We start from the raw sequence: 15,170 nt of genomic DNA, 5'->3' as shown, positions 1-15,170 counted from the left end.
CCAGCTATTGTACTTCCAGACGTGCACACAGATGCCAGTGGAGCTCAACATGGAAACAGACACACAATATTGTCCAGGAGGGTTTAGGAGACTAAATGACTTCCTGTTAACAAAATGAATAGCGTGCATCCCCAAATCCTGCTGTAAATTGTGATTTATATCTGAGTTTGTGGGATGAGCACAACAATAATCAGTTTGTGAGAACACAAAGGCCAATATTGTTAATTAGAGCTTACCACACAAGCACTCTCTTACATTATTGTTGTCATTCCCAAGAGTGCCCGCCATAAGAAGCCAGAGTAACGTGGCAAACATGAGACCCTTTGGCTTGAGTGGTTAACAGTGATCCATGGACTTCAGGCACAGATAGAAACCAGAGCAAAACATACTGACACATATGGACTGAAATGTACGGGCGTAAATACTCATGCAGACCCGTGTACTGTTGAAAGTGTTGTGCTCACTGACTGCTAAATGTAACACTGGAAACGTTGAGCATGTGGTTAGCAATAGTTGCATTTTTGAACCTGTGTAACGGGAAATTGATGTGTGTGGTAAAGCTGTGCATGTCTGCTATGGTGGAGCTCCGATTTAGACAGCCATGTAACACCCTGTAATTCAAACGTCTCAACTCAGACCTCACGGCTCTGGAAGGAGAGCGACAAGAACCAGAGCAGCCCAGGCCCCTTTTTTTTCTTTTTACTGTCTCTACAAAGTCCTGCCTGTGCGCCCACTTCTCTACGTTAAGTATGTAAAAGTCGATCCATACGTCACACTGTGGGAGTATTTAACCGAAGCTTAGAAATGTGGTTCCTACAGCATGTTTAAAGCAGTAACTAACTGAAAAACTGAGCGGTTATTGTGTTATTCAGCTCTAGACTAAGAGTAGATTTGTCTTCAGTTGCTTCTTGATTGTGGTCAGCATGGATGTTGATTTCCTCCCAGACGCTTCAAATGTGTCCAGATGAGGCTCTGTGAGGCCTGAATATACCAAAGTCAGCCACGTTGTCTCCATATGGCAGGGCTTCGAAAAATATCTCACACAGCAGGTCATGAAAGTTAAATTGTTTTTTTTTTGTCCCGCTCATTGTTTGTCTAAGCTTTTTCTTTGCTTCAATAATAATTACTCCCTACACTCTGATCCGTTGCTGTATTGATGTTGATTCCGTTTTAAACAGGAAATTGCTTGTGTATTACTCTGGGATAAAAACGAGATTCCTCTTTTGGGTCAAGGCAAAATTGTGGGCACATCACTGTCAGGATATAGTGTTGTATAAAGAATTTGAGAGAGGAGATAAACAGGTATATATTATTATATATATTCATTTCTTAATCTCAAATTTGTCCCAAAGCTTGTCATCTAAGCCTTAGTACCAGCAGGCTGACCGATGGAGAGCTACAGCCACAGAGGAAGCATAGATCAGATTTAAATCTGTCTCGATTACTCATGCCCCCATCCCTCTCTCCCTCTGTTTTATAAAAAAAACGAAAAGCCAGAAAAGACGCATTCTTCAGTGGCACAAAGGGGCGACTCTGTGCGGCCACCAGGCTTGAGTCATAGACGGAGCCATGGGGGTACAGTTGTCGGGGAAGGGGGGGGCAGGACCACGCAGTGTTGAACGAACATAGAAATGAATCCCACAGACACTGTTCAAGCTGTTGGCTTCCATGGTTGAATGATTATAGGGAATTCATTGCGGTGTCTGATTACATCTTTTGATGAAACTTGTTTCATGTGGGGAAGCCAGCGCTCTGTCTTTAGCCGTCATTCACTTCACACAGATTGTCCCAGAGCAAATGTAACTTGGGTATTCCACAAAGTGCGGCGGTAATGGTTGTCACTCCCATCCTGCTCAAAAAGGACAACAAACAGCAGCTGCTCACAAAAAAAAGACATCTTAAAGAGCTACAGATGAATCGCACAGAGCGCTTAAGGGGAGTTCTGCACGGCCCATTTCTGTGTGACTGAACTGTCACAATATCACACATTCCAGGGTTTGCAGACTGTGGGGTCCGGGGCTGCTGTCAATGGCTCCTCTGTGTCGCCGTCACCTCAGAGACAACAAGAATGCTCTTCCACTGCAGCCCCCCCCCCCCCCCCCCTCGACAAGGCCTGGCCTGCACTACTGGAGGATGGAGGGTCTGTTGGAGGAAGAGGCAGAAAGCAAGTCACAAAGAAGGAAGCAATGAGAGGGAGACGAAAGAGAAGAAGTGCACAAAAGGAAGGGTACGGAGAAAAGAGAGTAGAGGGGAGAGGTGTGAAGTCACAGATGAGTCAGTAATGATACAACATGAGATACTTTTAAAAACACAAGGAGGACGTAGTTAAGCTTCTCTTTTTCCTGTCTTTCTAATATATCACATTTATCAATTACCTAAAAAACAGATGGAAGTTTAGAAAAGATCATACAATGTCCGTTTGGATTGGATTAAGAGGTTAGTCGTTAATGAAATTATTCCACTGGATTAGAGGTTATTGCAATAACAGAAGTATAGAATGCTTACGCGTTTTGTACAAACACCACTCTTAAATTGAAAAAATAATAAATATGTAAAAAGCTAACGTCACAGACAAGGAGTCAAATTTATTTTTTGTATAATCATACATTTTTAAATTAGATTCAACTTTATTGTCATTACACATGTACAAGTAAAGAGCAACAAAATGCAATTTAGCATCGAACCAGAAGTGCAATACTAGTAGGTACAAGTATACAGATAATAAGTATCGTACAGATAGAAGTTATATAATGTGGGATATGCAGATTGGTTGAGCTAATATATACACATTATACAGGTTGATTAGTGCACTTAAATGTAGGTAGACTATAAGCAGGAACTATGAAAAAAATAAGGCAAATGGGCCTATGATAAATTAGGTAATACAGATTGAGTGAACGTTAAATATGGCTGAAGACAGATGTTTTTTCTTCAGTGTCCTCAGGAAGAAGAGGCGTCTGTGAGCTTTTGTCACAAGGCTAGAGGTGTTGGTTGTACAGGACTGGCCTTCAGAGATGTGGGTCCCCAGGAACTTGAAGCTGGAGACATGCTCAACATCCATCCCATTGATGTGGATGGGCGTATGCGTGTTTCTCTTCTCCTGAAGTCCATGATGAGCTTGGAATGTTTCGCCACAATGGATGTAGCTTTAAAGCATGTTGGCACAGCTGCTTGGGCAAGGGACAGGTTGAAAATGTCCCTTGCCCCTTACATGAAAGTCACTAACTTGACGTTAGCACCCTAGATTAAGGCGAACCGGTGATCAGCGTTTTGTAGTCTCATTCTATAATACAGGTGTAACCGGGCCAGCTGCTGCGGCCTGGTCACAATGAGACAACGCCACCCAGAGAATACAGGTTCTTATGTGTTAAGAAAGGAGCAGAGAGGTGGATTTATAGTTTTAAACATTGTTTAGTTTTTATTTACAGGCAGGTTTCACGTTTGTTAAATAACAGGGCTTAGTTCAAAAATAAGGCTTTTATTACGAAATATACTCCATGCTGTAAGATGGAAAAAAACTAAACACTAGCTTGACTGGGGAGAAAACAAATTAACAATTTATAATCAAAATAATAAAACAAGGTAACCAGAAGTCCATAAAATATATTTATATATATATTATATATAAAGGGCAAAAACAGAAGTGGCATCACTCTGTTCCTGTTAGACGACACATGTCATACACAATATGTAAAATAACTCCACTGAACATTGAAGCACCGCTAAGGAGCTTATTTAAACATAAGAAAAACAACCACTCGACTCCAAAACCAGACATACCTGGGAATCGCACATTACACATCCACACATGGTGAGTGGTGCACAGATGGGTGGGAGCTCTGTGACAACATTTTGGCGACCACTGCGTGAACCTTTTCGTTTCGTCGTGGTTTTCCATGCTTTCCATTCTCAAATGCTGTTGACCTGATAGTGCTCTAGCTTAAACAGTATGATTCAGCTGTCACGTATGAGTCATATTGTGGCTAAAACTACCATAAAGGGTTACATGAATAAACACAACAAACCGCCCAGTGCCATTATGTGTGGCTTTATCAGATCAGTCTGGTTCGCCTTGGCGCTGGTGACGCGCTCTCATCACAAGCGTTGTCTGTCCTGCACATGAGGTGAGAGGCTATTCTGTGAGCGCTGACCCACATGTCGAGCCGTCACGATAACGCTCACAAGTCAAGAACCGTACGTGAGAATGTGTACACGTGTCGCTGCAGTAACGCGCTTTCGGGGAAAGCTTTGAGTTGGACAATCGGTGGTTGGAAGCGCCATCTAGTGCCAAAGGACCCTGCCTCGGACATCGGTCCCCCTAAAGCCAAAATAATCAATACAGGAAATCCCCTAGGAATCGGTGATAAGGGCGACTTTTGCTTCCGCTAAGTGGCTGGTTGGGGTTGACCGAGGGTGGAACACAGGAGTGTGCCAAGGTGTGCGTAAAGCAGTAGCTGTGAGTTCTGCTCGTCCGCAATCAGATGCCGCCCCCGCGCTCTGATCTCACGGCTCAGTTTCAGTGGTGACGCACCCAGGGACCTGAACGAGAGGAGGACTTGATGCATCTGTTTGGTCTCATCTTCAGGACAGATTACGGAGGTTCGAGACATGAGCGGTAAGGCGACGTTTTACAGTTCAGCCGTGTGCGTCGGTGGGTAAATGACTAGGGCGGCACATGGCCAAGGCTTAGGAGGTATAATCAGTGAACGGTTTAATTCGGTCAGCAGCAATATGGCAACATATCATCTACCACATTACGTCATTCTATTCTGTATACATGTCCACTGTCAGTAGAAAGGGATGTTTTTATGGAAACTATTCAAGTTCTCCATATCGGATTAGAACAACTTGTTTTCAAAGCTATCTGAATATCTTATCAGCAGACAGCTTTGTGTTATTGTGTTTGCTTTTTTACCATTTCCCCTCATTTCAAAGCAGTTCTCCCTTTTGTTTGTTTAATTTTTTTTCCGGTTCAACCGTGGTTAAAATTGCAGGTTGTATCCTTTTTTTGTTGGAGAAGATGACTGTGTACTTTTATTTGGGGAGTGTTTTCTACTGCTTTGGATGTAAGGAGGAATAGTTTGGTTCCTATCAGATGAGATCAATCGCTCACCAGCCTATGGCAGAGATTCCAGAGCACCTGCCTCAACCTGCCTGACAGCTCAGAGCAGTCACATCAATGCACAGCCTGCAGCACCTCAGGCTCATTTAAATAACACTGAGGCTAAATATTAATCAACACTACTAACACTATGATTTCAATCTAATCATCAGAGCCCAGAGCCAAAATTACCAAAGCATTCCTGACTGCAGTGAGATGTTTAGAAGCTCCAAACTGCATTTGTTAACCCAACAGGAATGAGACATGGTGCCTGTAGAAACAACACAGCCTCAGTGGGCTTGTGTTCTTGTTCAGCCATTTCTCACTGGATCTGTCAGGCTGGGGAAAGCTTTCCCTCCCTTTACCTCCCATCACTGCTGACAGAATCAAGCGTTGCGTCACTATGAAATAATTAGTAGCTGTTTTTTAACACGCTCTTGTAGTTGCAGGTTTATTGGCTCTCTGTAATTGCCCCAGTGTGAAATGAATGGGACCCAAAATCCTGTGTGTTTTCATTCCTGCACTGTGAGACATAGAGTGTCCCCCCCCCCCCCACTGTGCTGCATGGTCCTAACAGCAGACTGTTTGATGCTGATGTACTTATCTACTCACACAAATGAAATATAACTTCTAGTGCATTCCCCATTCAAACAGCACATCCAGTCAGACTTTTCATTTGGAGAATTAATTCTCCCTCTGCATTCATGGGAAGATTACCATTGAGTTCTTTCTCAATGATTCAGATAAATCCAGTAATCCTCTGAAGAATGATGTCTATTAAGGGCTGTGTTTGACAAAGAGGATCGTCATGTATTGCATTTTAATCAGAAGGACTAAAAACGTATTTCACAAGGAGGTTTCACATGTTTGCTTATGAAGACTTATCTTTCGAAAAGGCTGTATTTCTTATAAACCATAGCGCAATGAGACATTTTGAAGCCTGAGTTGAAGATAACAAATGTCACAACAGTAAATTAGGCTGAGTTGTGATGCTTTAATGAGATGTGGTCAAAGTTTTCACAGCAATAAAAAACCCCTGATCTACATTTCCGGTCTCTTGCAGGTGTCACAGTTTGGGCAGAGGATGGGGACATAGCGCAGGAGGAGGTGCGGTCCTCTCCCCCCTGGTCGGAGGAGCACTGTGAGGAGCTTTGGGAAAGGGTGGAGGGGGTACGGCACAAGCTCACGCGCATCCTCAACCCGGCCAAACTCACCCCGTATCTGCGCCAGTGCAAGGTCATCGACGAGCAGGACGAAGACGAGGTGCTCAACTCCACGCAGTACCCGCTGCGCCTCAGCAAGGCCGGTGAGAGGACAAATGATCTGGAAACATTTGAGTTACTTTGCAGAGTAAGCCATGAGGTACGCGGTGAAAGGGACAGGCAACAGGAAGTTGGTTGTTGTAGATTGCTCCATTGATTTGGTTGGTTGTAGTCATTGCTCTGTCAAATCTGAATCCAATACACATCATTCCAGTGGGATTTGAGGATTGAATAATCTCTAATACGCAATGTAAATAAACTTCCATGACTCGTAGAAATCACAGAGGACCAGCAATAAAATATCATTGCCAACATCATAGAGGAGATGAATGGGAAATTCATTTATTTTATGATGCTTATAAAGATGATCAATATCTACTATGGTCGTTGCTAGTGAACCATTGCAAATGGCTGCCTGGAGGACGAGAACAATAGTCCTCAATAGTACGACAATGGGAAGCGATACAATACATGCAGTACTGTTGTACTGTGTAAAACCTTCAGTGGTTATGCAGCAGGTTGTGAGAGAGGAACATGTGGGTAGATACCCTGCTTGTTGCACAAGGTAAGGTAAAAGTCAAAGATAAGTAGTAAGGAGTACTGGGCCGACAGAGTGGGGAGTGGAGGACGATAAAGATAAAGCCAAGTAGCACAGAGTTCATATCGCTATGTTTTCATTGCTCATGCAGGAGTCGCTCATTCGTCACGGCCACGTTTGAAGTAACCACAGAGTAAATGGCCCTGGCATCAAAGAGGTAGCACTTTTACAAGGAAGATTGTTTTAGCTTTGATCATTTTTATTTTAACCTTTTGCTGAACAGGTCGCTTGCTGGATATCCTGCGGGGTCATGGCCCGCGAGGTCTCCAAGCCTTCATGGAATCGCTGGAGTTCTACCACCCGGACCAGTACACGCAGCTGACCGGAGAGCAGCCCACACAGCGATGCTCCCTCATACTGGGTGAGGCGCGGCTTCTCTGCGTATGGAGGATGCCAGGGGTGCAGGCTCCAGGGTTGAAAATAATCAGAGAATTTCATGCATAAAATGGTCCCCATCACAAATATTTCACCCACCAAAACGACTGAGCCCCACTTGTTGCATAGGAAGGTTCTTTACATGTGAAACGCAATCTTCTAGCTCAATAAGGTGTCATATTTGAATGCTACATGGCCACCAAATAAACCTGAGATACCAACTTTAAAAGCGGTTTGAACGCACTCAAAGATAAATTGCTTAAGAGGGTCTTAAAGAATTAAGGGGCATCTTAAACAAACATAATATAATGGAAGGCCTTTGGATTTTAGGCCACTAATGGTCTCCAAGACAAACCTTGGATCGTATGCGTATAGTTTACCTTCTCCACACACATCAACCTGTACTCATGACCCATAACCTGCACCTTGTTTTTACACCCCAGATGAGGAGGGCCCGGAGGGTTTGACCCAGTTCCTCCTTCTGGAGGTGCGTAAACTGAGGGAGCAGCTTCGCATCAGTCGCATGTGTGAGCGCCGGCTGTCTCAGCGCTGCCGGGTGGCAGAGGACGAGCGCTGCCTTGCCGAGCGCAAAGCTCAGGAGCAACGTCAGGACAGACTGCAGCTCGAGAGGTTTGTCTCACCTGCTGTTTGAGGTCTTTCTTTTGCTTGTGTAAAGATCCCCAGCAACTGAGAGGGTAAATTAACACAAATGCTAAGCAAATCTTGATTGTAATATGTCCTCATTTAACCTCAGTGAGTGGTTTAAAACTACAAATGAATCCATAAATGAGTAACTTCAATGTCACAGAAAGCACACTGTCCACCTTGTGTCGCACAAGAGTGAATCAATGAGGATTATCGATCCTCAGGCTGCGTCAGGACTTGGAGTCTGCCAGTCGAGAGCTGGGCACGCTGAAGGACAGGCACCTGGAGCAGGCTGTGAAGTACTCCAGGGCCCTGGAGGAGCAAGGGAAGGCCTCCACCCGCGAGAGGGAACTCCTGGGGCAGGTAGGTTTGTTAGGAGCAGCCTACATAAAAACAGATATGTATGGTGTATCATCTTAGGAGGTAAAAGGGAGGGTTTATCCACCGCAAATCATAGATATTGAGACAATGGAGTGGTTGAACACGGGACTTTTGCTTGCTTTTTGTGTGAGAAAGCCCTCCGAAGATTCGTCATCTCCAACCACAATGCTCAGCTGATCCTTACTTTGAAAACAACTGTTGCGTAGTGCAGGAATGGCAAATTTGCCGTTATGCCTCTCGTCCCCCAACTTGCCTCCCATATTGCTCTAAGCGTTTGGAGCTAAGAGGTTCTATTTAACACAAGCGGCTGTTTTTCAGAGATATAGTTACTTGCAAAACCATGTCGTACAAAGAAAGAGATGTTTTAAGTTCTTGGAGACTATATACTGTATATATATATATAGAAAATAGAAAAGAAAAATAATAAAGGGTTTGTTTGATGGAACACAAAGCAGTGCTAATTTAAAAATGTAGATAAACACATATTTAGTCCTACTCCTTCATTCCTGAAATACAAGCTCAGAAGGAGGACATGTGCGTACCACATGTCTTTCATAATAGTCCTGCACTAATTGTTCTTTTTGTTCGTAAAACATAATGCATGTCATTTGGTTTAGTAAATTACATTTATTTTGAAAATGTTCTAATGCAGCCTAACACATGGCTGGTGTGGACATTTCAAAATGTCTTTATGTCTCCACACAGCTAGATGAGCTTCGGTCCCGGTTGACAAAAGCAGAGCAACAAGTAATCAACCCGGCGGGGAGCACAACGCCGGCAAAGAGAAACAGTTTGCTCTCTAATGGAAAAAAGGGTTTTCCACCTCCTTTGCCAAAAAAGCCGCTGCACCTCACGGAAGTTCACAAAGATGAGAATACAGGAAGTCAGATGAGGAAGTCAGTTCCTGCCTCCGGAGTCATAGTATGTTTTAAAATCTCTAACGTTTATCATCTGAAAGCACATTTGCCGTTTGTTATTATGCATTTTTCTTGGTTCTAAAGACAGTGTTTTATGTTGTCAAAATGAGCTTTCTGTTGTCTACCTCAGGCTCTGATGGACATCCTGCAGCAGGACCGCAGGGAGGCATCAGAGCAGAGGCAGGAGCTGTGTGATACCATCACCAGACTACAAGGAGAGCTGCAGAGCACCGAGGAGCACTGGGAGAAGGTCTTACAAATCATCTTTATTTTATTTTTTACTCTGTTAAAAGAGCTGGTGCTTAATGTTTGAATAGAGGTTGAAAGGGTAAACTCTGTTGGTAGCTGGAGTCGCAGTGCGAGCAGCTTCAGCTGAAGGTGAGAACGCTCCAGCTGGACTGGGAGACTGAACAGAAGAGGAGCGTCTCCTATTTCAACCAGATCATAGAGCTGGAAAAGGAGAGAGACCAGGTCAGTGCGTCTCCCCTGACTGGTTTCGGCCGTTTTCCCGCCATTCAAACTCTTATCAGGTCCTTCTTTTGCTCCAGGCTCTGCGGAGTCGGGACAGCCTGCAGATGGAGTACACCGACTGTCTGCTGGACAAGAACCGACTGCGTAAACGCATTGCCGAGCTGCAGGCCAACCAGGAGCAGCTGCAGAGCGAGCTGGAGAGAGAGCGGGAGAGGAGTCGGGAACAAATGGAGCAGAGCAGCCCCGGTCTGCACTGTGTGAGTTGACGCCACAGGTCGGGAGCGCCGCAGCGGCGTCCCAATGCAGCGGCACAACACGTTATGTGATTTTCCCCGTGTCTCCTCAGTCCCACCTGTCCCTCTGCAGTGAGGACCAGTGCTATGGCCCCTGCTGTTCCCTGGACCTGAGACCCCGAGCCAATGGCGCCCGCCTGCTGCTACGAAAGGTCAGGTCCATAACTACGGCCTCACGCACATTCGCGGTGACGTTAGGATCCCGGGCCGCGATTGAAATCCGAATGAACGACAATTCTGATGCGGTGTAACTACTCGTTTGTGTACTGTGACCACTACTGTTCTGGAGACTAAAGCAACGTGTTTTAACATCGTCTTTTGTGGCATGCAAGGAATGTAGCGTTTGGACTGAAAACGTCTTCGGCTGCACTAGGATCTTATTGTTGTCTGGGGTTTGATACGTCATAGGACATTCTTATGCAACCCGTAGCATGCTAGAGCCTGTACAATATCAATGCCAAACTCATGCTCTCTGTGCCACAGACGCCATCGAGGGGCCTTGCCAATGAAAACTCGGATGGTAAATTGTGCGCACTGACACCTGGTGGATAATTCAATTTTTGCACAGAATGCATGTGCTGAAGTGCTTTACTTGTCGCCCACAGATTCCCGCTCCAACTCGGAGGAGAATCTCCTCTCATCAGTGAGTACCGCACGAAGGAAAGAACGAAAGAGGCAAAGAATGAGTACGAATCAGCATATTTTCAATCCACCTCTCTACCCTCAGACAGAAGACAATGAAAAAGAAATAAATCGACTCTCTACATTCCCCTTCCCACCGTGCATGAACTCCATCAACCGACGATTCAACACTGTGGCTGAGTGAGTCAATCAGGCCCACGTAACAGTACACAATGGCAGCTAGTTGGTTTACTCTCATCCTTTCATTAACATCCCTTTTTTCATTTCTCAATAGGTTTGACTTGGAATCGTGGGGCAGTGATGATAATGATACCATTGCGGGTAAATCTGATTACGTGGTTTTTTGCATCAATAACCATCCCTCAAGTGCGAAAAACTTCAAATGATTGTCTTATGGTTCCGCAGCCTGTGAGCGTGAGTTACGAGGCTCTCTGGTGTTATTTATTTTTATTTTTTATGTATTTTAGGCGAGCAGAGTGAACCTTCTTTGTGTGATTCCTGGAACTCTGTACATTCTCATCTCTTCCCCCCTGACCTGGTCAACCTGCCTGCAGTCTCCTTACAGCAACCCAATCCTAGTGTTTGCAGGTACAACATCAGGGATTTAATGCCCGTCAATTACAGCCAATAAAAACTGTTGAAGCGCAGCATGTGATGGCTTCCAGCTTAAAACAGCAATGTCACTGCTACAGCAGTAGTAGACAAGTACCAGCCCTTTAGACCGTACATGACTGTAACACAACGGCAGGACCTGGATCACGTGCCAAAAAATAATAATTTTAGCAGATCCACACAGAACATAGTAGTTAAAATCTGTAGTGATTTGTCCAACGATTTGAAAGTGTTTATTCCTGTAAGTGCAAATATTCCCAACACACACAACATGGAGATGAAAGGAAAGTCTCGGCACAGTGGCCTTCACCTTTTTGGACTAGACGAGTATTCTGCCTCATGAAAATATCACATTCTCCTCATCTAACGCTGCCCTTCGCTGACATCTCCCAGGACACCCTCCTGCTCCCCTCCTTCGAGCCCCCCGCTCTCACCAAAGCCCAGAAGAGCCAGTCTAGCAGACGACATTACAATAGTCGGAGGAAACCAAACGGGGATCTTTGTCAGCCACGTGAGAGCTGGTTCCCCGGCCGAACTATGCGGACTGAAGGAGGGCAGTGAGTTGCTAGAGGTGTGTGTGCGAAGAGCACAAGTCATGTCTGAGCTTTGTGTGGAGAAGGTTTATATGTCTATTATTTGGACACTTGCACGTTCCAGTTCTGTGGGATTTTTTGTGGGAACTGCCTCCGCGATTGATCGTAGATATTCCTCTCAACGTTCTCCAGCTGGACAAGGTTCTGTTTGGCGGTGGCAGCGTGCAGCTCGGCCAGTGCACTGCTGAGGTAGCCCACTTTTCTCTGCAGTGGTGGACTGAGCCTTCAACACTCAAGCACCAGAGCAATCCAGAGGGTGAGTCCCTTTTTTGTTGTACACATAACATGAAGCAATAATACGGCATTCTTGAAACATCTGTGTGCATGCGTGTGAGAATAAGCATCCCTCTCCTCGGTTTCCTGTAACCAGCATACTCCAAGCTGTGCTCCAAGCTCTCGTTGCCCACTTTCATGGGCGCCGACTCCTTCTATGTGCGAGTTAATCTCAACATGGAGCCTTGCGGTGACCTGCCGTCTCTGGGAGTGTCCTGTGATGACATCATACACGTCACGGACACAAGATACAATGGAAAATACAATTGGCGCTGTTCCCTGGTGGACCCACACTCAGCCAAGCCCCTGCTGACAGGAACCATGCCCAACTACAACAGGTAGGCCAGGTGCATCCGATTTGACTGCAACCTCATTCTAATTCCGGCTTCTTTTTTTAACCCCTGTTACTTATGCCAAGCCAAGAGTAGCGATGACAAATATATGTTTTCCAATACAGGGCACAACAGTTGTTACTCGTTAGACTACGAAAAATGGCCCTGCAGCAAAAGGATTTCAGGAGGAAGGTCAGTCGGCTCATATTGAAATGACCCGAGCAGCAGGTTCCCTTTCAGTCACTGGTTACATAAGTGGCAACACACAAAGACTCCATGTTTATTTTTCTCCATCTTCCTACATGTAGTTCTTGAGGAAGGCAACCGGACGAGTACGACTGGTCAAGGCAGTGGACCCCAATTGCCGTGGGATTGCCTCTACAAAGCAAGTCCTTTACACACTCAGCAAACGTAAGATCCAGACACAGTGTCCCCAGAATGCAACACCAACTCCTCTGTGCGGTGACTGGGGGTTAATGTCCACGTGTTCCCGTCCCCTCAGGCCACGAGGAGCACTTGATCCCGTACAGTTTAGTGCAGCCGATGCAGGTTCAGACAAAGCGGCCGGTCATCTTCTCCCCCTCTGTCCTCTCTCGTGGTCTCATAGAGAGGCTGATGCAACCTGCCGAGTCTTGTTTGAAGTTCAACACCTGCCCACCAGGTATGACCGCAGCACACCCTCTCAATGACTTCCCAAACAGTAATGGGCTCGGTTAAACATAATGTTGATAATTCCTCATTTGACCATCGCGTGATGCACCTCTTTCCTCTGTTTCCTGTGGCCTGCAGAGCCTATCCAGGCGTCAGAGACACAAGACAAGAGAGTGTTCCTGTTGGATCCCTGCAACCCAGAGGCAACTCTCGGAATACGGCTGCAATCAATCAAGGACGCCATCAGCCAGGTAATGCTCAAACTGCATTCCAAGTGTCTCTCTCAGGCTGTGATTGGTTTTGCTAATGATGATGAATGCACACTCTCACGCATTGTCTATATCTCGCTCTTTGCCTCAGGACAAGCACTGTCTGCTGGAGCTGGGGCTGCCCAGTGTCGAGGGCTTATTGAGACAGGGGGTGTTCCCCATCGTCCTCCATATCCGCCCCAAGAACAAAAATCGCAAGAAGCTGAGGTAAGTGAACAGTTCGTTCAGCTTCACCACACACATGTAGGGTACACTTTTCTCCTGCTGTAGATAGCGTGGTGTTTTCCTCTAACTTGATGCTACAACAGGAAGCTGTTCCCGCGGTGCGGGGAGGAGAGCGCCATGGAGGAGATGTGCCAGGCCGAGGAGCTGCAGCTGGAGACGTTGCCCCTGCTCTACTACACGCTGGAGCCCAGCTCGTGGAGCTGCACTGATGAGCTGCTGGCAGCCATATGCCACGCCATTCACAGCCAACAGAGGACAATGGCGTGGATCGAACTGGATAGGTTGCAATAGAGGAGGAAAAAACTGAATATTTATTTTCATTATGCAAACTACAAACTAGATTTTCTTGGTTTGGAATCAATAGTATGACAGCTGCCAGCCGGAGTGTTTGATCATCATACTACAGTATTTTAAGGGAGAATGATTTACATGTAATCTTTCTAATTCTAAAGAATTACTATCTTTACAGCCACGCTGGACTTGTTACGTTAGTACAGATTTGACCAACTCTTTGCAGGATCCTTTGCCATACAGACCTCACTGCAAGTAGCATCACATTACTGTCCTTTAAATGCTCAAAGGAAGACACTTTAAGGCATGTTGGTCACTGGGTATTCCGTTATGGTGTGTATGCGAGCAGAAATTTAAGCTGTGAGGACATGGAGAGGGATAAAATAGGTGTAGGGGATTGTATTGTGTTGTAAGCCGGGATGTAATGCATGGCGCTAATCTCCTTATCCCCATTTTGTATTTGGAGTAAATACTGTGACCTTCTGTGGCTGACATGATGTTTGAGGTGTAAACCCAGTGAACAGTTCATACTGAAATATATCACACTGTCATACCTGTAATTACACACAAAAAAATGAATTTCTGGCTTTTTTTAGGTGCATATGCATGACGGTGAGTAAGCTTGTGCTGCATTTGTACGACGCAGTACAGAAGCTGTACTTCACTTGAATAAAATGGTGTTGTTTTGTAAGAATAAATAAATAAATGCTGATGAAAATTGATGTGCTCAGTAAAACAGACTTAATTATTATTGGTGCTTTTATCTAAATGTTACAATAAATGTTGCACTGCAGTAGAGTCAGTGAGTATTACTAACAAAAAAAAACATATTACAAATAGTAGATTCAAAAGCAATTCCACTCAACTGGACTAGACTATATATTATTTCACTATAAGGAGAATATGTTTTCATTCAAATTGACAAAACCTCTGTGCCACTACGGTAAAGGAAACCACTTGAAAACTGTGAAAAGCGGTTTGGGGCAATCAGAACATGAGTTTCAATATTGGTTTAGTATTTTTTTTGATGAATACAAATACATCACTTCTCGACCAATCCAAAATAATACAGTGTGCACAATGACACATGTTTATACTGGGAACAAATAGCTAAAACATAGGAAAGGCTCAATAGTGTTAAATATGCAGCTCAGAGAAGCGGTCACTTCACAGACGTAAGAGCCATTCGTGTACTTATTGGTGCCAAGCGAACATGACGTCATGGAGCCAATGAGTAAG

At 45.0% G+C, this 15,170-nt stretch overlaps 1 protein-coding gene across 1 annotated transcript; it reads left to right on the top strand.

Annotated features, from left to right (window-relative positions):
* The first annotated feature begins 4,168 nt into the window (after positions 1 to 4,168).
* zmp:0000000896 (caspase recruitment domain-containing protein 10) lies at positions 4,169 to 14,653 on the top strand. Its single transcript, XM_037477309.2, has 24 exons — positions 4,169 to 4,615; positions 6,165 to 6,407; positions 7,185 to 7,322; positions 7,780 to 7,966; positions 8,206 to 8,344; positions 9,068 to 9,283; positions 9,410 to 9,529; positions 9,625 to 9,750; positions 9,828 to 10,007; positions 10,097 to 10,195; positions 10,527 to 10,563; positions 10,649 to 10,686; positions 10,771 to 10,865; positions 10,960 to 11,006; positions 11,153 to 11,273; positions 11,691 to 11,868; positions 12,023 to 12,146; positions 12,261 to 12,501; positions 12,621 to 12,687; positions 12,804 to 12,906; positions 12,998 to 13,156; positions 13,285 to 13,397; positions 13,507 to 13,622; positions 13,724 to 14,653. Exons 1-24 carry the CDS (start codon positions 4,609 to 4,611, stop codon positions 13,929 to 13,931), a joined length of 3,102 nt encoding a protein of 1,033 aa, XP_037333206.2. The 5' UTR covers positions 4,169 to 4,608; the 3' UTR covers positions 13,932 to 14,653.
* The last annotated feature ends 517 nt before the right edge of the window (positions 14,654 to 15,170 follow it).

Source organism: Pungitius pungitius, chromosome 12, assembly GCF_949316345.1.
Source record: "Pungitius pungitius chromosome 12, fPunPun2.1, whole genome shotgun sequence".
NCBI lineage: Eukaryota > Metazoa > Chordata > Actinopteri > Perciformes > Gasterosteidae > Pungitius > Pungitius pungitius.
Note: the sequence above shows the minus strand (reverse complement) of the source record. Positions and strands in the feature narration are given on the sequence as shown.

Coding starts and splice junctions, on each gene's coding strand:
- zmp:0000000896 (XM_037477309.2), top strand. Junction 13,157..13,284: donor GTTCAACACCTGCCCACCAG/GTATGACCGCAG, acceptor TGTGGCCTGCAG/AGCCTATCCAGGCGTCAGAG. Junction 13,623..13,723: donor AAAAATCGCAAGAAGCTGAG/GTAAGTGAACAG, acceptor ATGCTACAACAG/GAAGCTGTTCCCGCGGTGCG.